The 24,228-nt window shown below is 39.8% G+C and overlaps 1 protein-coding gene across 2 annotated transcripts in view; it reads left to right on the top strand.

Moving 5' to 3' along the window:
• The window catches only part of Mta3 (metastasis associated 1 family member 3), a 154,173-nt gene that overhangs the window by 28,762 nt on the left and 101,183 nt on the right, over window positions 1–24,228 (top strand). For both annotated transcript variants that reach the window (XM_042675471.1, XM_042675472.1), the window contains exon 4: window positions 12,329–12,455. In XM_042675471.1, the coding sequence (XP_042531405.1) occupies window positions 12,329–12,455 (127 nt within the window). The remainder of the gene's footprint in view (window positions 1–12,328; window positions 12,456–24,228) is intronic.

Raw genomic sequence — 24,228 nt, 5'->3', positions numbered from 1 at the left:
TCTGGGAGCTGTCCCTCAGCTCTTTAGCTCAAGGCTAGCGCCCTACCACTTGAGCCACAGCACCACTTCTGGCTTTTTTTTTTTGCTTATGTGGTGCTGAGGAATCGAACCCAGGGCCTCATGCATTCAAGGCAAGCACTCTACCACTAAGCCAACTTCCCAGCCCTTAATGTTGTTTTGATTTGCATTTATGGGTAGAGAAGTTGAGCATTTCTTCATGTGTCTTGGCCATTCTTATTTCCTCTTCAGAGAAGTCTCTCTTTAAGAAATGAACCCACAGACCTACAGCCACCTAATCTTCGATAAGGAAGCCAAAAATAGAATGGAAGAGACAGTCTCTTCAGTAAATGGTGCTGGCAAAATTGGTTAAACACCTGTAGAAAACTAAAATTAGATCCTCATATATCACCCTGCACCAGAATGGATCAAAGACCTGGAAGTAAAAGCAGACACCCTGAAAACATTACAGGAAGGAATAGGAGAAACTCTAGGGTTCCTTGGCAGAGGCTGAAATTTTCTTAATAAAGATCCAGAAACACAACAAATCAAAGAAAGGTTGGACAAATGGGATTACATGAAACTGCAGAGCTTCTGCATGGCAAAGGACATAGGTAGCAAGATCAATATAAAGCCCACAAACTGGGAGAAGATCTTTACTAGCTATACAACAGACAAGGGCCTCATATCTAAAACATACTTATAACTCAAAAAATTAAATCCTCCAAAAAGAAATCCTCAAAGAAACAACTGCCCCATCAACAAATGGGCTAAATACAGATTTTTATTAGCATGTATTAATTGTATGGGAGGGTGGTATTGTCACATATTTCTATACATCCTATCCCATCAGCTTAAGAAAATAATCATGGAAGGCTGGGAAGTTGGCCCAGTGGTAGAGCGCTTGCCTTGCATGCATGAGGCCCTGGGTTTGATTCCTCAGCACCACATACGCAAAAAAGAAAAAACCCAGAAGTGGCGCTGTGACTCAAGTGGTAGAGTGCTAGCCTTGAGCTGAAGAACTGAGGGACAGCACCCAGGCCCCACGACTGGACCACAAAAAAAAAAAAAAAAAAGTAATCATGACAGGATTTTGTTTGGTCCATCTATTTTATTTTCATATATGAAAGTGGAACAGTGAAACCCTTCGAAATTGTTTTAAGAGGAGAAAGTGGGGCCAAGGGAACTGTGCCCAGTACTCATACAACATATAGAACTGTGAAGAATACAGACCCACTGGAATTTTTCTTCTTCCTCTCTTCTCAGGATCTCAAAGTATCAAAATGGTTTTGAACCCTTGGGTTCAAGTGATGCACCTATCTTAGTCTCTCAAGTAACTGTGACTACAGGTGCATAACATGGCATGACACATGGCTTTGGACATTTTTACATTCCCATACTTTGTCTTGAACTTTGTTCAGGGATACAGAGATATTTGGAAACAGCTTGATGGTTCAGTTGTTGTGAATGAATTGTTAAATAGGTCCTAAGTTTAATTATATTTCCCATTACTGAGGCAATACCTTTCTGTGTACTCCACTCCATATATGATGCACTGCACCTATTTACAGTGTGGCTGTTTGAGAGCAAATACTCTTCACAACCTTGTATGAGTACTGGATACAGTTACCTGTTTCTTTCCAGTGATTCATTTTCTGGCTTTTGATGATTTCTTCATGTTCTAGGATGAACTTTTACTTTTCTTGTCCAGCTCTCTCTTCTCTGGTGCTCCATCTGCTGAACTCTGGTTGTTTTTGTAAGGTATATTAAATAGGTAGGTTTCATTAGGTAGCTGGTGAAAAAAACACCATGTGCTATTCAGGCAAGAGAAGAAGTTTACTTACTGAACTGCTGCTCCTGCCATGCATGGTGGAGAAGCATGGCTGAAAAAGGGGGCGCCCCTCCCCTGGGCCAGGATTTATCTAGGCCAGGGACAGGAAGAGGTGTGTCTAGGTGGGGGAAAGGTATGGCCACACTGGATCGGATGTGACCTCAGTGTCTAGGACCCTCCTAAGGTCAGATGGGAGGCATGTGACCAGAGGTGGCCCAGGATGTGACCTAGCAGGAGGGGGAGGTGTCCCTGTACAGACCTTACATTCCAGCCTTTTGATAATTATAAAAAAGGGCGAAGTTTCTCTCTGGCTACTTCCTGCTGGCAAGGGGCATCGACAGAAGGGGTATAAGGCTGAGATGTGGTCTCCTCTGGGAGAAGGCAGCAGGCTGCAGCTGTCACTTGGTAGGCGTGAGTCCTTAGATGAAGTCTGGAGCGTCTCATGAGGGAGAGAGGGGCTGAGCAAAAAAACAAAAACAAAAAAAGTAGAGAGCAAACAAATAGCAAGAGGAAGGGTTTGGGACAGAAAATTATCTCCTGCATTCCAAGCTGTCCTGGAGTTGGTGGAAATGTCCCTAGCTACTTCTGACATCTGGTGACTAGTTAAGAACGTTAGGTAACAAAGGCAATAATGTAAATTCCTGTCCAGTTAAAAAGTAGACTGGTATGGACATTAGAGGGGCAAGGCTTCTCACTTCTATTGACCTCCCAGCTCTGGTTAATTTTGAAAGGGCAGGCACAAAGTGGCTGATGTGACATCATCTCCTCTTAATCCTCTCCATGGTCCCTTGTTCCCCAGACTGGCTGAGTCTAGGTGCTTGTTGCTGGGATGGCTTGTCCCAGTTGGTATTCATGGAGGTTTGAACTCAAGGCCTGGGCATTGTCCCTGAGTACTTCTGCTCAAAGCTAGTACTCGACCAGTTTGAGTTATAGTATCACTTCAATATTTGGTGGTTAATTGGAGATAAGAGTCTTGAGCCATGCTTCCAGCCTGGCTCCTTGCAGGATAGTTGGGAGATGGAGTCTTAGGGATTTTTCGGCCTGGGCTGGCTTTGAACTGCAATCTTTGCGACAAAAACCCTTTATTATTTCCAATTAAAGCAACAAGGAGATCAAGTAGAATAAGTAGAGCTTACCTGGTCCTTATTAAGACTTGACCAACAAATATTCTGCAATGACAAAACTCGTTAGATGTGATGAAAATTTTAGCACAGATATAGTATTGATTTCTTTCTGGTAACCCTAACAGTGCTTGTTAACCAAAGTTACAGAAAGAACCTTAGCTTTTGCAAATCCAAAACAATCTTTCACCAGGAAATCAGCAGCATGTGATGGAGCCAAGCAAGACTCCAGTCTACTTTTACCATGGTGGAGGTAGGATGGTCTAGGCAGGAGCGAGGCCTGTCTTCCAGGTTGGAGGAGATGGACTGGATCTGGACTGCATGTAGACTGGCTGGCACTGAACTACGGATCCAAACTCAACAAACTTCAGGAATCTCACACAATTTAAGCCAAATAACTTGATTACAATGCCAGATAACAAGTTTACACAAACACATACACACACAGAGTCAAGTTGAGATCAGCGGGAAATCGAGTTGGTGCGAAATAGCAGCTGAGTTCCTACGATGCCAAGATGGCGCATCAGTCACATGGTCAAGGCTAGAGAGCTAAATATTTTGACAGTGACAGTGCATTGCTTCTAGCACACAAGGACTTTCAGGTTCCACCCCACTACAAAGGCAGAAGAGGGGTCCCGCAGGGGAGGGGGCCTTGCAGGAGAGGCCGCAGAAGAGGGGGGCCCTTGCGGAGGAGGCTGCAGAAGTAGGATGGAGTAGTAAGCTTGGTGGAAGGTTAAGGGTCAGATGAGACCAAACCCTTAACCCACCATGTGGCCAAGATGGTGAACTTAAGATGGCAAATTTCTGAAAAAAATGCAAAGAAAACCTGAACAAATGGAAACTGACAATCTTCAAACCTAGAGTGGCTAGCCTTTTAGAGTGAATCTAGAGGGGGGTTCCCGGGACCCAGCCTGCATCACACTCTTCAGGGCACTAGCCAAAATGTTGTAGAAAAGAGAGAGAGATAGGGAAAGTTGGACATGATTGGCACAGAGCAAAGAGCCTGAAAGTAAATAGACTTCTGACCATTTACCATTGCAGTGGCAAAAACTGTCTACTACTGAGAACAGCATAAAAATTAGGTGTGCTGGCTTTCCAGGGAGAGCAGGAGGCATTTCAAAGGGGTTTCACGGCTCAGGCGTGACTTGCAGCATCCCAATAAATGTGTAGAAGAGTTAGTCTGGTGAGTGAAGGAGAGCTGACCAGGCAGAAGAGGCGTCCTGACTTCCCCAGAGTACTCTAGAGCGAAATGGCAAGCCCCCAAAACCAAGCGTCCTCAGCTCCGGAGGTTGACCGGCCTTTCGGCTAAAGGCGGTAGGAGCTCTCTGGAGTGGCACCACATCTGGACAGAGACTGAGCAACAGAGAACCGTGGAGAGTAGTTTCACTCACCAGAGTAGAGAAGTGGTGTGGACGTGGATGTGAAGGCCAGCAATGGTATTGGTGAAAAGTCTCACATGGTGTCTCAAGGCAGTTTGGTTCGCGGAAAAGGGGTGGTTAGGAAATTCTATCATTTCCATCTCAAAAACCCCATGCAAGTCATGGCACCATATGTAAGGTAGTTTTCATTAGGTAGCCGATGAAGAGAACACCATGTGCTATTCAGGCAGGAGAGGAAGTTTATTTACCGAACTGTTGCTCCTGCCATGCATGGAAGACAAGGGGGAAACCCACCCCTGGGCCAGGACTTATCTAGGCCAGGGACAGGAAGAGGTGTGTCCAGGTAGGGGAAAGGTGTGGCTACACTGGATCGGATGTGACCTCAGGGTCTAGGATCCTCCTAAGGTCAGATGGGAGGCATGTGACCAGAGGTGGCCTAGGATGTGACCTAGCAGGAGGGGAAGGTGACTGCTTCCAGGTGTGCCAGTTACCTAGGTAACATACTGGGCAGAAACTTAGCCAAGAGGTGGGGAGGTGTCCCTGTGCAGACCTTACAGTTTTCATCTTTTTGGTCCCTTAATTTGCTTTGTTAAGTCAGGGACTCTGAGAGATTCAACCATAGTTTCCACTCCTATCTAGTTGGAAAAACACAAAAGCAGTGAAAAAGGGCCACTATCAAGCTTACCTCAATTGTATCCTATCTCTCAGAGATCACTGTCCCACCATAGCCCAGTGTCAAAAAAACCCAAACATTATGTGTTTTGTGTTCATTATTTTATTTCAAATACTGGTTCTTGTTTAGGTAAAGGCAGGCTTCCAATCCTATGAAAATGTTTTAAGTGTAGGTATAAAATACAGTGGATGGTAAAATAGATTTATCTTTTTGTTATTTTTGTTGATATTGGTCATGGGGCTTGAACTCAGGGCCTGGATGCTGTCTCTGAGCTTTTTTGCACAAAGCTAGTGCTCTACCACTTTGAACCACAGCACCACTTCCAGTTTTCTGGTGTTAGTTGGATAAGAGTCTCACAGATTTTCCTGCCCAGACTGGCTTCAAACCTTGACCCTCAGATCTCAGCCTCCTGAGTAGCTAGGATTACAGGTGTGAGTCACCAGTGCCCTGCTCATCATTTTTTAAATACATGTAACATGTTAGAAGGCATATCAGGAAATTTTCTTTTTCTTTTTCTTTTTTGCCTGGAACTGAATTGAGAGGAGAAAGTGACTTTTGATCTTTAGATTTATAACCATAAAAGTTCAGTTTTTATCTGAATGGTGTTTGGTAACTCAGAAGGATTTATTTATTTATTTAATCAAAAGTGGGGACAGAGTTCAAATTTTTTTTTAGGAGGACGGTGGCTGCTGTACTGGTAATGAATTGAAGAGAATGATGCTCTTGTGGTGGTGGTGGTGGTGGTGGATAATTTGGGTACTTCTGATTCTTTAGTTTTCTAAGTTTTACAGTTGATAGCAAATGGGTAATGCATGGTGACATGTTAAGGTTGTATAAAATTCCAGATGGACTTTGAATTTATTATAAGATTGAGCAGTTTTTGCCAGATGCAGTGTTCTTTGAATAAATGTAAAGCAGAAATAGCTTAAATTTCTGATGGGATCCAAACTTTCACTGATGAGTCATAGTATCTTACAATATGAAGATAAAATTTCTGGGACAGGTTTCTTAAAGCAAGTAAAGAAGAAAAAAGATTGTTCTAGTTAGATTTTTTTTTATTTTGTGTTAGTCTTTCAGTAAAAAATGTTTGATTTCATTCTTCTCTGACTTCCTTCTTGGGGTCTATGAAGTCATGACATGTGAAAAGACATGTGAATTTGTCACTCCCTTAAATAATGGAATGTGTGCTTGTGATATCTTTTTTATTTTAACTTTTTTTCCCTTATGCTTTTGGGTATTATAGCCAAGAAGCCATTGCCTACTCTTAAGTTCATGAAGATTTATTATCTATTTTTTTATTTTGAGAGGTTTACAAGGATTTTTGTTTTGTTTTGTTTTTTTGTCAGTTGTGGGGCTTGAACTCTGGGTCTGGGTACCGTCCCTCAGCTCTTCAACTCAAGACTAGCACTCTACCACAGCACCACTTCTCGTTTTCTGGTAGTTTATTGAAGATAAGAGTTTTACGGACTTTCCAGCTCAGGCTGGCTTTGAACTGTGATCCTCAGATCTCAGCCTCCTGAGTAGCTAGGATTATAGGTGTGAGCCACCAGCGCCAGGCGGTTTACAGGTTTTTTAGCCCTTATATTAGTCTTTTGATTCATTTTGCGTTAATTTTTTTTATTTTTATTTTTGTCAGTCATGGGGCTTCAACTCTGGGCCTGGGTGCTGTCCCTCTGCTCTTTAAGTCAAGACTAGTGCTCTACCACTTGTGCCACAGCACCATTTCCGGCTTTTTCTGTTTATATGGTGCTAAGGAATTGAACCCAGGGCCTCATGCATGCAAGGCAAGCACTCTACCACTGAGCCACCTTCCCAGCCCTTGAGTTAATTTTTGTATATGGTGTGAGGTTCAGGAGTCTACCCTTATTCTTTTGTATGTAAGTATCTAGCACCATTTGCTGAAGTTTATTTTCTATTTGTTTTTTTAACCAGTGAGAAGTCTTTTGATTGACACTCTTGTTAAAAACCAGTTAACCAGGAAGTAGAGCTTTACTAGAATGTTAGCCTAAAGCAAAAAAGCTTAAGGAGTGTCCAGGCCCTGAGTTTAAGCTCCAGGACCAACACACACACACCAACACACCAACACACACACCAACACACACACACACACACACACACACACACACTCATTAGTGCATAGACTTATTTCTGTACTGTCTATTGTTTACTTGTGCTCCATTGATCTACCTATCTATCCTAATTGCCAGTATCTCAAGAGTTTTGATTATTATAGCTTTAGGATGTGATCCAACTTCTTTTTGATTGCATATAGAACTTGAGCTTACACTGCCATTTAGCTTACACTGCTATACCTGGTCCTTAAATTTGTTTTTATTTAAGATTATTTTGGCTATTCTTGGTCCCTTGATGTGTTATTATGAATTTTCAGGTTAATACGTTAATTCTTGTGAAAAAAGTAGTTGAAATTTTACTAGATGTGATAGTGGTCTGTAGATCAAGGGGGTGGGGAATATTGTCATTTTAAACAATATTAACTCTTCCGACTTGTGAACATGGGTTGTTTGCCATTTATTTGGTCTTTAGTAATGTTTTGTAGTTTTGAGCATAAAAGCTTTTTATCTTGTTAAAAATATTATTACTAAGTGTTTTATTCTTTTTGGAGTTACCATAGCAGAATTGTTTTCTTAATTTCAACTTATATATGTTTATTGCTAGCAATAAAATTGTAATTGACTTTGCTGATCACTTGTTCTTAAGCTGCCAAATTGTTTTCTGCATTCATTATAGTTCCCTGAAATCTCATTTTTCAGATTCCTTTTAGTTGTAATTAAATTGCTAACTCTATTTTTGAAGACTTTTCTCTTTCCTTACCAGGTAAATATGAGTTATATCATCACTGAGCTATTTTCAGTATAATAAGCTTTCAACTTAAGTAATTGTAAAATACAAATACAGTCTTTTTTTTTAACTTCATGCTTTTCTATATAGTTTGTATCAGTTCACATCTCATTGCTGTGAGTGCTCTCTCATTTAAATAGAGACCTAACTACTCCCTCCCCACCATTGTTTTTTTTTTTAGATTTTAAAATTGTTATTATAGCTGAGTGCCAGTGGTTCATGCCTATAGTAATCTTAGCTACTAAGTAGGCTGAGATCTGAGGATTAGCAGTTCAAAGTCAGCCCAGGCAAGAAAGTCCATGAGACTTATCTCCAATAAACCACCAGAAAACCGAAAGTGGCACTGTGGCTCTCATAGTAGAGCACTAGCCTTGAACTGAAGAGCTGAGGGACAGTGCCTAGGCCCAAAGTTCAAGCCCCATGACTGACCTCCCCCCACAAAAAAAATACTGTAAAGGGGATATACTGAGGGGTTACATAAGTCAGGTAATGAGTACATTTCCTCTAAGAGTACTTTTGAATAACTTATGGAAAAGTCTTTTTTGCCTGAATCCCCCACGCTAACATGTGGGAATTATAATTCTGAGCTAGCTGGAATAGTACTCAGTTTCAGGCTAAGATCCCAGAATCAGTAATGGCTCTCCTGAACCTTACTGCTCACTCTGTATGTATGTGTGTGTGTGTGTGTGTGTATGTGAGCATGTACGTGTGCGCGTGTGTGCACATGCATACTGTTACTACAGCTTGAACTCAGGGCTTAGCTTTTTCTGCTGAAGGCTGCTGCTTTACCATTTGAGCTTCTTCACTTCTGAATTTTTGGTGGTTTATTGGAGATAAAGAGTCTCATGGATTTGTCTGCTCATCTGGATTTGAACCTTGATCCTCAAATCTGTCTCCTGAGTAGCTAGGATTGCAGGAGTGAGCCACTGACATCAAGACACTTAGTTACTTACATTCATTAGCCACCTTGGGGTTACGTACCCAATCACTAAAATTTTGACTGAGTCCTTGTGTGTAATCTACTGTTGAAACTGATCTGCCACTCCTGTAGTTGGATTCTCAGGCGCTCTAGACTATTCACCTGGAAGGATTTCTTTGAGTCTAGCTTTCTCAACCTACATGCAGCTTTTGGGGCTTCTGACATCTTTTTCACCATGCAGTTAAAACTTTACAGTGTGTGGGAGCTTTCGTGGGTCACACATTAATTATGTGGTACATGCAGTTAAAACATATTGGCAGGTGCTGTTCAGTTCTGATCCTATGTACTCAGGAGGCTGAAATCTTAGGACCACAGTTTGAAACCACTGGAGCAGGAAAGTCTGTGAGATGTTTATCTCCAGTTAATCTTCAAAAAGCTGGAAGTGGAGCTGTGGCTCAAGTATAACAGCCTGAAGCATAAAAGCTAAAGGACAGCATTCAAGTCTTGAGTCCAAGCCCCAGTACTGGCAAGGCATAGCATGGCAGATACACACACACAAGCAGCACTAAACAAGCAACATCATTGCAATTTATTTATTTTTGATTGTTGTAGAGCTTGAACTCAGGACCTAAGCGCTGTCCCTGAGATTTTTTGCTCAATGCTTGTGCTCTGCCACTTTAAGCCATAATGCCACTTCTGGTTTTCTGGTGGTTAATTGGAGATGAGAGTCTCGCAGACTTTACTTCATGGGCTGCTTTGAATGATGATCTTCAGATCTCAGCCTCTTGAGTAGATAGAAATTACAGGTGTGAGCCACCAGTGACTGGCCATCATTACTTTTTAAAACTTAAAAAAATACCTTCTATTCTCTTCCTCCTCTTTGCCTTCAGTGACTTATTGCTAGTCTGACTTATTGCTTCTGAAAATATTTCCTGTAAAGGAAATATGGTAAATTATTTGCTATTCATTGTCTTCTATTTCTGTAGAATGCTTGACTTTTGTTTTAATAACATTAGTAAGAGAATATTCAGAATTCCATCAAGCTTGGTAAAATGATTTTTAAAGTGATTTACATGAATTAAAAAATTTTTGTAGTGTTGGGATCCATCCTGGGGCCTCATACATGCTAGCATGTGCTGCTCAGTTGAGCAGTACACGTGGCCCAATGCATAACTTTTAACTGAGATAGTTCTATTAAGTCTTTTAAAATGGTCCTTGTATAAATGCTAATTTCTACTATTGCTCAGTGTTTTTAGAACGTTGGTGTTATCATTCATTCTGGCTTTTGAGCTAGAACAAATTTATAGATACATGTAAATGAAAATTGAAAGTAAGTTTAAATAGTATCCATTAGTGACGTTCATATTGAAAGATAATTGTGGTCATTTCTGTCTCTGGTTGCGTTGGACTAAAGAACGTTTAGTCCTTTTCAGCTTATTCCTCAATGTTGTTAAAGAGAATAAAATTTGGGGGAGGAGTGTAGCTCTGCGGTAGAGCATTTGGCTAGATATGCAGGTTCTGGGCTCAAGAAAAAATGACCAAAAAGGAAGGAGGGAGGAGGGGAGGAAAGGAGAGAAGGTAAGAAGGAAGGAAGGAGGAAAAGAAGGAAGAAAGATTTTGATGTTTTTACTATTTGTAGCATGTGATGGTATTTTAAGCGCTGTAGAATACCTGTTAAAATTCAGTTAGCTAGCTGGCACTGGTGGCTCATGCCTGTAATCCTAGCTACTTAGGAGGCTGAGATCTGAGGATCATGATTCAAAGCCAGCCCATGCAGGAAAGTCCGTGAGACTCTTATCTCCAATAAACTACTCAGAAAATTGGAAGTGGCGCAGTGGCTCAAGTGGTAGAGTGCTTGCCTTGAGCTGAAAGCTGAGGGACAGTGTTCAGGCCAGAGTTCAAGCCCCATGACAAAAAAAATAAAAAATATATAAATAAATAAAAATCAGTTATTTATGTCTTCAAGAACAACAATATATCAAACGTAATTTAAAAAGTATAATTTTGAGCCAGGCACTGGTAGCTTATATCTGTAATCCTAGCTACTCAGGAGGCTGAGCTCTGAGGCTTGTGGTTTGGAGTCAGCCCTGGCAGGAAAATCTGTTAGACTCTTCACCCCAATAAATTACTCAGAAAATGCTAAAAATGGCACTGTGGCTCAAGTGGTAGAGTGCTAGCCTTGAGCACAAAGAAGCTCAAGGACTAAGCTTAGGACTTGAGTTCAAGCTGCAGGACTGGTAAAAAATAAAAGTACAATATTGTATGTGATATTTGATGGTACTGTACTAATAGTCCCAGTACAGCAATGACTTCATTGATCTCTGTTGGTGAAATGTTATTAGACCTGCAAGTAAATGGTTCCTTTAATGCTGTATTTCTCTTTTGAGTAGTTCATTAAAAAGAACATTCAAAGAATCTTAAATTGCCTTGTTCTTTCTTTGAACTAAGTGAGGCTTTTAGATCAGTTTTTTTCAGGTTTGTTTTCAGTTCACAGTTTTGAAAGTTGGAAAGTAGGAAAGATCGGACAAAGCCCATTTGTTAGACTGTGCAATTAAAAAAGAATTGTTAGTAGACTGTATTTGATTTTTTTAACTCTCTTTTTTTCTAGGGTCATAGAATAGAAACAGCTGTGTATATGCCACCCATTGCTGTCTCAAAGTTAAGATCTCTAGGCATGTCCAGATGTTCCAGGTTTGCCTGAGGGTTTGGCTTCTTTGTGAAGAACTAGCCCATCCCCTCTTACTTTAGACAGACTCTCTCTTTGAGTCCTCAGTGTGCTCACTATTCTTTTTTTTTGGTCAGTAGTGGGGCCTGAACTCTGGGCCTGGGCGCTGTCCCTCAGCTCTTCAGCTCAAGGCTAGAGCTCTACCACTTGAGCCATAGCACCACTTCCAGCTTTTTCTGCTTATGTGGTGCTGAGGAATCGAACCCAGGGCCTCAAGCATGCAAGGCAAGCGCTCTACACTGAGCCACCTTCCCAGCCCTCACTCTTCTTATATCCACATAGTCTGTTCCAGTTATAGTTTTAAGTTAAATAGAATTGTCTGTAAATGATATCGGTAATACTTTTTTTCCTCTAAAGAGATGATAAAATATAGTGTTAACTTGAGCCACAGTGCCACTTCCGGCTTTTTTTTTCTTCTGCTTATGTGGTGCTGAGGAATCGAACCCAGGGCCTCAAGCATGCAAGGCAAGCGCTCTACCACTGATCCACCTTCCTAGCCCAAAGCTTCTTTTTTTTGGGGGGGGGGAGGGTTCCAGTTGTGGGGCCTGAACTCTGGGCCTGGGCGCTGTCCCTCAGCTCTTCAGCTCAAGGCTAGCACTCTACCACTTGATGGCTGCCATTTTTAAATTGGAATTTTCTTCTTTCAGGTCCAGATAACTTAGTTTTATAGTTGTAATTGAAATGAAAGTTTAATGTACAGCTTTAAAGTTGATTATTTTGAAGAAAATAGCAAATTAAAGTTTGACCTCTTTTAAATTCTACTTTAATAACCATATAGCCAGTATGCTTTGTAATAATAAATTCTTTGAATTTTATTTGTGTAGGAGAAATTGAGGAAGAATCTGAAACAACAGTTGAGACTGACTTGACTGAAAAACAGAAACATCAGTTGAAACACAGGGAACTCTTTTTGTCACGCCAGTATGAATCTCTGCCTGCAACACATATCAGGTAAGAACTCTTTAGAAGTTAATTTATTTTACCCATTAATATTGTGAACAAAACCAAAAGCATGCCCAACTCTTTTTTTCTTCTTTTTAATTTTTTTGTTATTATAAAGGTTATATACAGAGAAGAAAAGTCTACTTTTGAGTAATGTTCCAAACTCTTCTTAGGATCTGACTCAACTTAGTTTCCTAATGGCTTCATACTATAATTTTGTCTTCACATTTGTAGTATATATTCTCATACTAAAGTCCTGCAAGGATTCTGCAGTAACACATTATTTTCACTTTTATTCCTGACTCTTACAATTTGACTATCTTTAGCATCATGCCAAACAATGTTCAGGTGACACTGTGTAAAATTATAAAGTCATGAGACTGCTGTGGCTGGAATCACATATCTGACTTGTAGATATGTGACTTGCATGCTGTGTGAGTTTTTATTATCTGTAGCATATGTGGCTTTGCAGGGTATATGGCTTTTTGTTTTCTTTTGAAGCTCTCTGGGATGAATATTATATATGTGTGTGTGTAGATATATATTCATATATATATAATTACTCATTTACTGGCATCTGCTCTGTTCAGTCAGTCACTCATTCATTCACTCTATTTTCACGGGGCTCGGGATTGAAACCAGAACTTTGCATATGCTAGGCAAGAGTTCTGCCAACAAGCTATTTCCCCAGTCTTTCATTTTGCACAATGATTAGTTAAAAAAAAACAACAACAAAGCAAACAACCCACTAGTTTGAGGATTGAAGGATAGTGCTGGAACTGTGGTGGTCTTATGATACAGCAGTAGTGATCAATTTTAAGCATAGATACAGTAAGCTGTTATTCAGAGCAGTCTGTAATATTCAAGATATAATAAAATGTTTGAACTCAAAAGATAAGTCCATTCTGACTTTCAGGATCAGGAAAACTTAATAAGGATTTGACGTTTACTCAACTTTCAGAAGAGAGTACAGGACCTGTGTTAGACAGAGGGACCTGGTGAACGTGGTGTGTATTCAGTGATCACCAGAAGTCCAGGGTGAGGAGTATGAGAAGGAATATAGTATCTTAGTTAAAACAGTTCCTTTAGTTCATAGTTTAAATTTCCTTTTTCAGCTCCCTTCTGGTCATGATGTTCATAAAAACAATTTATGTGTAGAAGTAAACTGTATTAGCTAGTTCAATAATTGCTTCCTTTTCTTTGTTCCCAATGTTGTGGTTAAATTTAAATCTGTGTTTTTGATTTGAGACAGGTTGGTGGCCTTACTGAAGCTCTAATTGGGTCTTCTTGGTACCTCAACATCAGCACCAACTCCAGAGACCTTTGTATATAATTTCACTTTTCAGAAATGACATGTTTCCCATAATAGAAAGTATAGGACAAAAATACTGAAATACTCTTGTTTTCTCCAAATCTATCCTCATAGTGAAAGTCCTATCCTTGTTTTAGTTTAGTTTTTTTTTTTTTTTTTTTTGGGTCTGGTCGTGGGGCCTGAACTCTGGGCCTGGGCGCTGTTTCTCAGCTCTTCAGCTCAAGGCTAGTGCTCTACCACTTGAGCCACAGCGCCACTTCCAGCTTTTTTCACTTGCTTATGTGGTACTGAGGAATCGAACCTAGGGCCTCTTGTATGCAAGGCAAGCGCTCTACCACTGAGTCACCTTCCCAGCCCCTTTAGTTTAGTTTTATCTTAAGGAGGCACTCTGGTTAACTTGCAAACAGATTTTGGGATTTTGTATGTGTGTGTATACGCACGTGTGTGTATGTGTACATGCACATGTGCCAGTCCTGGGGCTTGAACTCAGGGCCTGGTCACTGTCCTTGAGCTTCTTTTGTTCGAGACTAGAACTCTGTCACTTAAGTCACAGCGCCACTTCTGGCCTTTTCTGTTTATGTGGTACTGAGGAATCAGACCCAGGGCTTCATGCATCCTAGGCAAGCATTCTACCATCAAGCCACATTCCTGGTCTGAGAATTTTTTTTTAAGTGATAGGAAAGTTTATCAGAAAAGAAAAAGAGGTAAGTGGCATAGCCATGCTGTGGGAAGATGACACTTCAGATCATCTTCAACCATTTTCTTCTGTCAAGATTATTTTAAAGATGTGTGTGTGCACACACATGCTCATACTCAAAAGCCAGGTGCTGATGGCTCATGCCTGTAATTCTAGATACTCAGGAGGCTAAGATCTAAGGATCATGGTTCAAAGCCAGCCTGGGCAGGAAAATCTGTGAGACCTTTATTACCAATTAACCACCAAAAAGCTGGAAGTAGAGCTGTGGCTCCAGTGGTAAAGTGCTAGCACTGTGCACAAAAGTTCAGGGACATTACCCAGGCCCTGGGTTCGAGCCCTAGGATTGGTACACACACACACACACACACACACACACACACACAATCTCTCTCTCTCTCTCTCTTTCCTTCCTTCCTTCCTTCCTTCCTTCCTTCCTTCCTTCCTTCCTTCCTTCCTTCCTTCCTTCCTTCCTTCCTTCCTTCCTTCCTCTGTGTGTGTATATATATATATATATATATATATAAAACTAGATATATTAGATATAGTGTATCTTTCTATTATATATGTATCTATATTATAGGTATATCTATAATAAATATGGAATATATAATTATAGCTAATACATAATTTAGAAAAAATTTATATAATTTATATAATTAGGTATAAATATAGATTTTATATCTAGTAAATATTGTACTATATATGTATTTGTCATATATAATAAATGCTAAATGAATAGGGCTCTTTAGCATTTAATTGGAAGAAGCTAGGATATAAAGATTCTTTTTAGACTCAAATTGTTATGTGGCCAGTCCTAAGAATCTTAACAAAAACCTGACAAATAGTTTGAAAAACATATATAAAGGGTATATTTTTATTTATTTATTTTATTTATTTATTTTTTTAACTGTTATTATTATTTTTTTTTTTGGTCGGCCGTGGGGCTTGAACTCTGGGCCTGGGCACTGTCCCTCAGCTCTTCAGCTAAAGGCGAGCGCTCTACCACTTGAGCTACAGCGCCACTCCCGGTTTTCTGGTGGTTTATTGGAGATAGGAGTCTCATGGTCTTTCCTGCCCGGGCTGGCTTTGAACCGCGATCCTCAGATCTCAGCCTCTTGAGTAGCTAGGATTACAGGCGTGAGCCACCAGCACCCGGCTAAGGGTATATTTTTAATTACCCTTTCAATAGCATAGAATCTGTTTACTATAAATAATGTTGGTTTCCTTTCACAGATTGCCTGAAACAGAAAAACTAGTGATATAAATTTCATCTTTCATAAGTCCTGAGAGAGAGTATATTGAATTCTCAAGACAGCCTTGTATGGAGCATAGAATGTACTGTGTGTATATGATCCTTCAATACATTTTCTATGCATTTTCCGGGTTAGAGAACTTGCTAAGTGGTTGATAAGTAAGATAGTAAATATGAGGCTAGTAAATTTGAGGTGTGCTGGGCACAGGTGGCTCACGTCTGTAATCCTAGTTGCTCAGGAGGCTGAGATCTGAGGATCACGGTTCAAAGCCAGCCGAGGCAGGAAAGTCTGTGGGACTCTATCTCCAAAAAACCACCAGAAAACCAGAAGTGGTGCTGTGGCTCAAGTGGTAGAGCACTACTAGCCTTAAGCTGAAAAGTGGAGCGACAGCACCCAGGCCCAGAGTTTATACCCATAACTGACCAAAAAAGAAAAAAAAAATTGTGTTTTCTGAGTTGGGTTATGATGAAGATACAGACATTATATGTTTTTACTTTTTTCCAGTTGAGAGGGAGTAATATAGAGCTACACTTTCTCATCTGTGGCTATCATTTCAAACAGCTGAAGGAGGTTAGGGCAAGTCTCTGCCCAAGGCACAGAGCTGTGCTCACTGTCCCACATGCTAGTGTAGAACAAGTGCATATTGGAGTGGTCTTGACATTTTGCTAATGTTGAAGTCATGTCCTATCTATTTCTGCTTTAAAAGTAGAAAATTACTGAAGTCCCATTGTTCTTTGGCAGCAAAGACGGGTAACTTAGTGAATGCTGACTTTTTATTCTCAGGGATGTTATCAAGTGCCCAAAATTTCCTTGGTACTATATGGAACATAAGAGCAAGTCTGACTGAGGCATTCTTCAGGTTCTTTATAATTTGTGAACTTTAACACTCACTCCGCTTGCTGTAAGCTTCCCAATGTGACAGAGAGACAACTTGTTCCTTCTGACTCCAGTGAGAGAAAAATCAAGACCTGAACATGTTCTATGTAGAATTAGTGACTTATGAGACCAAATCTGAGCAGTGAAAATCCCTTTAGGGCATATTTAGAGTTGAGAGAGGAGGAGAGAAGCAACGTGCTTCACTCATGCCCAGTGACTTAGGTCATTTAATAATAGATGATAAGTATATATTATAAAGCACTATGAAAATCATTGTTATGCCAACTGCTGCACCTATTATCAGTCTCTATTTTTTTTCTTTTCTCTTTTGCTCTTTTTTTTTTGATAAGGTGATGTACAGAGGGGTTATATTTACATAAGTAAGGTAATAAGTACATTTCTTGTCAAACTTGTTACCCCTCCCCCTTATTTTTCTCTTACATCCTCCCAGTCTATATTTTTTATAGTCAACCTTCTTTATATGCATATATGGCTAATTACTAACAGATTTTCTTACAGTAAGTATTCAGTGCTCTTTAAATTAGTGTCATATGATTCACAGATATACTTTCATCCTGTAATTAATCTACCTTTCATTTTGTAATTTATCTATAAGTAGACTGAAAATTTGAGGAAGGTTGCTCAGCTACTAACAAGTAGAGAAGGTTGATGTACTGTTTAATTCAGCTGTTGCCTTTTATTTCTAAAGATAGCCTTCCATTGTCTACTTTGTGAAACTGGGGTACTTTCTTCATTCAGTTTCATATATAGCTCAGGCTTATATATAGCTCATACATATTGAATTTGGCTTTTAAAAGTTGTAATATTTATTGAACTTTTAATGATACAGGTACTATTCTAGTTGTTTTACATGTATATAAATGATTTCAATAACTCCTTAAAATGAGCTGTTATTGTCTCCATTTTACAGACAAGACTGAAGCACAAATGATTAAATAACTTGTAAAGTCTCCTACCTCATAAATTACTTGCTCAAAAATTATATATCTGTATATATAACTGCGCAGTTTCAGATATACTCTGTTGTTATGAGTATATAAGAAAACCTTAGATCATTTTAAACAGTTGTCAGATTTGGCCCCAGAATACAGACGTATAGCCATCACCAGTATCATCATCTTAAAGATTCTGTTGCTTCTACATTGTTTTTTCTCCTTTATAATGAGGAGCTGCTTTTCTTGTTCCTTCTTTCCTCCCTTCCTTCCTTCCTCCCTTCCTCCCGCCCTTTCTCTCTCTCTCCCTCCCTCCCCCCTCTCTCTTTCTTTTTTTCTTTCTCTTTCTCTCTCTCTTTCTTTCTTCTTTCTTTCTCTCTTTCTTCTTTCTTTCTTTCTTTTGCACTTATTAGGTCAGTGTTCTACCACTGAGTCTTGCACTGGTTATATATACAGATATATATATATATATTTTTTTTTTTTTTGAGAAAAAGTCTTGTTTCCCGTTTGCCACAAAGCCAGGATCACAGGCACTTGTCACTGCTTCCAGTTATTGCTGGAGAAGGGTCTTGCAACCCCACCCTAACTGACGATAAGATCTTCCCTAGCTCAAACAAGGAGGAGGCAACAGTACTTGGTAAGAAATGTACTCATTACCTTGCCCATGTAATTGTAATCCCTTTGTACCATATTTTCACAATTAAAAAAAAACCAAACCAAACCAAGCCAAAACAAACAAAAAAAGATCTTCCCTATCTCAGCCTCTCAAGAAGCTAGGATTACAAAGCATGCCACTGCTCCCAATTGAGGAGCTGTCTTTCTTAATTGAGTTTTGAAAAACTCTTGAACAGCTGATAGAAATTTTGCACCATATGTAAAATTTGCCTAAATGATTCTATTCAGACTGTATCTTAGATTGTAAGATCTGTGGAGGTTAGCGTCTTAGTTTCTCTTTTTGCTCCTTCTGTGGCTGCTGTAAGCAGCAGCCATTCAGAATTTGATACTTGTTGCCAGGTGCTGGTGGCTCATGCCTGTAATCCTAGCTACTTAGGAGGCTGAGATCTGAGGATCATGGTTCAAAGCCAGCCTGGTAAGGAATGTCCATGAGACTCTTATCTCCAATTAACCACCAGAAAACCAAAATTGGCTCTGTGGCTCAAGTGGTAGAGCGCTTGCCTTGAGCTGAAGAAGAGCTCAGGGACAACTCCCAGGCCCAGAGTTCAAGCCCCACAACTGACAAAAAATAAATAAAAATAAAAATTGATACTTGCAAAGCTTGCATTTAATTGAATTTTTATTATTTAAGGAAATAAATGTTGTTACCATAGTAATTATGGTTATAATTGACTTTAAATGGAATTTTAGAAAACCAGAATTATGTTTCATTTAATTTGCATTAGAATATGACTTAAAGATTGGATATAGGAAATACCAATTGCCCAGGACTTGACAGAAATGACTTACTTGGAGTCAATACCATATTTTCACATGGAGCACTAGACAGGATAAGAAATCTCTCTTTAAAAATTTCTTTTAATAATGTACATTAGTTATACAGAGGAGGATTTCACTATTACATTTCCACATATATTTATAATATGTCCCAATCAATCTCACCTCCTCTGTCACTCTGCTCTTCCCCAGTTCCCAAACTAATTTCAGCATATTTCCTTATTCAGTTTTTATAGTTGTAAACATTCAGAAATCCTTGTTATACATATTATTTGTCATCAAACAAAATCACTTTTTGAGTATTTTATAGCAACTATGAGAAAAATTAGGAATTATTTAGGGGAGTAGATACTATATAATTCTTGTGTTAATATCCAATATAGATGAGGGTAGGGACACAGACAGTCATATTGTAATTTGTATATATATTTATTTGACTCCAAAATTCTGCTTTTAGGATGTTATTGTATACAAGTTCTTGCATAGGTTTACAGAAAAAAAAATATTAGAAGCCGGGTGCTGGTGGCTCACGCCTGTAATCCTAGCTACTCAGGAGGCTGAGATCTGAGGATCTAGGTTCAAAGCCAGCCTAGGCAGGAAAGTCAGTGAGACTCTTATCTCCAACAAACCACCAGAAAACCAGAAGTGGCACTGTGGCTCAAGTGGTAGAGTGCAACTTGAGCTGAAGAGTGGAGGAACAACGCCTAAGCCCAGAGTTCAAGCCCCATGACCGACAAAAAAAAAAAAAAAAAAAATTAGAAAAGCTTCCATCATCTTTGAATGGCACCAAGCTGGGACTAAGCCTTGAATACATGAGCCTTTAGGGGCATTGCAGATACAAGCTGTAGCATCTCATCCTTGCCATAAAGGCTCATCCATCTCAGCGCAAAAATATATTCACTTATCTCTAGGACTTTAAAGTCTTAACTGTTTCAGGATTGCTCAAGTCTCAGTCCAAAGACTACACTGAAAGTCAAGGCAATCTAGTTATGAACCCTCCCCCCCATCCCAATAAAAGTCAATAAGAAGTTATATACTTCTGATATAAAATGGCACAGATCAAACATTCCTGTTCTAAATAGAAGGAACAGGAAAGGGAGAGGGGACAAAGCTAGACAGAGGCTCAGCTAACCCTAATCTTCTCATGCCTAGTATTCTGAGTATACTGTGGCAGCGTGTGTGTTCCTTAGGGTTTCATTAGCCCCTCCTATGAACTTTGCTAACTGTCACTCACATGACCACATTGTCAAGTTGGCTTTGGGTGCAGCTTGTAGCATCTCAAGTAGCCATTCCATGTTCTGGCTTTTTTTCCTTCTGGGAATTTTCTTTGTAGCTTCTGCCTTATTGTCACAGTGCTACTATGGGGGAATGCTCCAACCCTGCAACACATTACCTGGCTTCTCAGGCTTTTTTGTTTTTGTTTTTGTGTGCAACCAGGACTCAAACTCTTGATCTGATGCTTTCGTTCATTCGCCGATACTCTACCATCTGAGTCATGCCTCCAACCCCTTAGGCTTTTCTTTGAGATCTTGATGGACTTATTCATGACCCCTGTAACTCTTGCATTCTGCATGTCTGCAAAACTAGCATCAGCACTTGGGAGGCAGAAGCAGGAGGATTAAAAGTTTGAGACCAACTTGGCCTAAGAGTTTCAAGCCATTCCAGACAACAGTGAAATTCTGTCTCAAGAAAAAGAAAAGAGAGACAGGCAAGTGGGCTTGCACCTGTAATCCTACTGCTTGTATGGTAGAGATTGGGAGTACCATGGTTTCAGGCCAGCCCAGGCAGGAAGTTAGCAACACCCCATCTCAACAGAAAAGCTGCCTGTGGTAGTATATAATCCTAACCACATGGGATATGCAAGTAGGAGGATTGTGGTCCATACTGCTCCAGCCCAAAAACAAAAAGCAAAACAGCAAAAAAAAAGGGTGTATGTGTGAAGGTGTGGTATAGCACCTGCCTAACAAGTATAAGTTCTTGAGTTCAACCCTAGTATTGCCCCTCAAAACAAACATATAGGGGCTAGGAAGGTGTCTCAGTGGTAGAGCTCTTGCCTTGCATGCATGAGGCCCTGGGTTCGATTCCTCAGTACTACATAAACAAAAAGTAAAAAGCCGGAAGTGGCGCTGTGGCTCAAGTGGTAGAGCGCTAGCCTTGAGCTGAAGAGCTGAGGGACAACGCCTAGGCCCAGAGTTCAGGCCCCACAACCGGACCCCCCCCCCAAAAAAAAATCAAAACAAACATATAACCCAGAAGCTCTAGTATCTGTTCTGCTAGTTGATGCTGTACCTTGATCTACTTGAGTTATGGCTGCAGTGGTTTCTGAGTACCTTTCTGGCCTAGGCAGTGCTATGCCAGAAGTCACCTGGGGTCTTTCTTTTGAGAAGACTGTCCCTCTTCTTATTCACCATCAAACAAGTGGCGGGGGAAGTAGTTTGATGGTGATGTATTAGTCTCTGAAGGAAAAGGCATTGATCCCCAGCTTCAGGGAAGCAAACAAATAACTAGAGGGGTAGCAAGGCATAAGTTATTTAACATGTATGATTGTAAGCAAGCCTACAGAATAGCTCAAAATGTCCTAATTAAGTCTCTCATACTTGGAATATCTGTCCTCATTTAAGTAATAAAATATAACTCTAATGCAGATTATCAGTCTCTCTTGTTTGACTGGTAATGTTAAAAGTTTTTTTAAAGTCTTCTAATGAAGTTAATTGCCTATTTGTTCATTTTATTATGTCAATATTTTTATTTTAAGAAGTTAGATTTTTGTAAGTTTCTTGGTAAGCTGCAAGTATAATTTATTTTAGCTAAAAAGATACTACTGATGACTATAAGCCATGCTACTTAAGAAAGGAATTTAAAAGGAGGAAGTTACTTTTTTGTGCTTATTAGTTTCTTAGGATTGTTAGCAGAAGGAGGACTATCCTCCCCTTCTTCCTCTCTCTCCCTGTGCTAATCCAATCCCAGGCTTCATGCACGCTACGCAGGTTACATCCACAGTCCCTATTACCACAGTTTAAAAATTTTATTCTTTTACTGTTCTAGGGCTTGAAATCAGGGCCTTCTGCTTGCTCTGCTGGTACTCTTCCACTTGAAACATGCCTCTAGCCCTGTTTTTTGGGGATGGAATCTAGTGAACCTTTTTGCCCAGGCTGGCTTCAAACTGAATTGTGATCCTCAGATCTCAACCTCCTCAGGCTTAGCCTGCTTTTTTTTGAAGGTTGAGTTTATGCGAAATAACATTTTCATCGAAATGACCATTTACCCCCTTTTGGACGTAAGTATTTGTCCATTTGTATCACAATAGAAAAAATACAGGTATCCCATGTATTGTCCCCAGTCTTGGTATTTTACGTGCTGTGGGGGCTGTCTGAAATTTTCATGCTGTCAAAACAATGTATGTGTTATCCTGACCTGGAGAAGAGAATCTTCTCCAAATCTGCTACCCTCTTAGGAACATTTCTCTTTCTCCTATAAAAAGGAAAGGTGGTGTCAAGAGGTGGGCCTTCCATTTGATTGCTCTTTGACAGTTTCTGTTACCAAGTCAGTATTGTCCCCACTTATGGGCAAAATGAACTTCCCGACACTGCTTACTATTCCTTTTTCTTCATGAAATACATTGAAACTGCAAACTTCCCTTCTTGGCTTTTCATCCCTTTACCTACCCAACAAATGTTGAAATTGTCTTCTTTTTTTTTTTTTTTGGTCGGTCGTGGGGCTTGAACTCTGGGCCTGGGTGCTATCCCTCAGCTCTTCAGCTCAAGGCCAATGCTCTACCACTTAAGCCACAGCACCACTTCCAAAATTGTCTTCTTTTAATTTTTATTTGTTAACATCTGTTCAAGTGGTCTAACAACAGAAAATAAATCTGAATGAAAATGTTTAAAAAGCTGCAGATGTTTTCTGTCCTTTGTTCTCATTTTATGATCTAAAGATTTATAAGATCATATTCTTCTTTTTTGTTTTTGCTATCTGGTCCTGGGTTTGAACTCAGGGCCTGGGTGCTGTCCCTAAGCCTTTTCTTTTGCTCAAGGCTAGCAATCTACCACTTGAGCCACAGGGCCACTTCTGGGTTTTGTGTGGTTAATTGGGGTCTTGTAAGAGTCTCATGATGCCTGCTGGCTTTGAACAGCGATCCTCAGATCTCAGCCTCCTGAGTAGCTAGGCTTATAGGCATGAGTCACCAGCACCTGGCTTGTATTAGTTATATAGCAGGAAATTTCAATGTTATAATTAAAATTATGTTTTAATAATTGTATTTAAATAATATAATTAAAAATAATATAATTAGTAAGTAATATAATTAAAATTTAAATAATACATTATATTCTTTAGTTACATATTTGTCCTCAAGGAAACTGTGCTTGCCAATCTCATAATGTAGAACACTGGTTGTTACCCAAGGATGATGCTTTGCTCAGGCCATATCTGTAGCCCGTTTTTGCTTTATGTTTTGGATAGGGTCTCATGATTTTTGCTCAGGGCTGGCTTTGGACAACAGTCTTCCCATGTGTAATCACTCTGCCAGCTTACATCCTATTCCAATTGCTATTAATTTTGAAAATTTTAGACATTTCACTTCTTTTGCTTATTTTCCCTTGTATTTCCAGCATTTGCATAATGTTCATTTAGCTTAACCAATCTTTATGATTTATGAGCATGTAAATATTCTTCCCATACTTTTTCTCCTCCCTCTTTTCCCTTCCTTTCCCATTCCTTCTGTTCCTGTCTCCTCCCCCCTCCCCCCACCCTCCCGTTTGTGTTACTTCAGTGAGCTAGGTATAAGCACATGGAAACTTCTGTGAGAGCTGTGGATGTGCTTGCTGACTTGCAGTATAGTTATCTGTGCTGACTCCTAATGTTATTTTTTTCTGCTTCAGTAGTATGTCCGAGTAAAATATATATAAAAACTCTTCCAGCAAGCAGATCAGAGATTTGACAGGATAATGTGGAAATACTATATGCTTTCAGAGAAGTCTTCCTAAGTGGCATTAGCCTAAAATGAGTAGCAAGGATAATGTTTTCATCAGAGCAAGTTTCTTAAATGTAGAGAATATAAAGTTGCAGGGCTAGGCCATAGCTTAAATGGTAGAGCATCTAACTAAAAAATGTGAGGCTTAACATTCAAACCCCAGTACCACTTAAAAAGAAAAGAAGAGGAAAAAGAAAAAAAGAGTTATACACTGTTTAGAAAATAGTAATTTCTTCTTTTGAGTGCCAATACTGGGGCTCAGCATCT

Source organism: Dipodomys spectabilis, unplaced genomic scaffold, assembly GCF_019054845.1.
Source record: "Dipodomys spectabilis isolate Male_0828 unplaced genomic scaffold, ASM1905484v1 ptg000026l, whole genome shotgun sequence".
Taxonomy (NCBI): domain Eukaryota; kingdom Metazoa; phylum Chordata; class Mammalia; order Rodentia; family Heteromyidae; genus Dipodomys; species Dipodomys spectabilis.
Note: the sequence above shows the minus strand (reverse complement) of the source record. Positions and strands in the feature narration are given on the sequence as shown.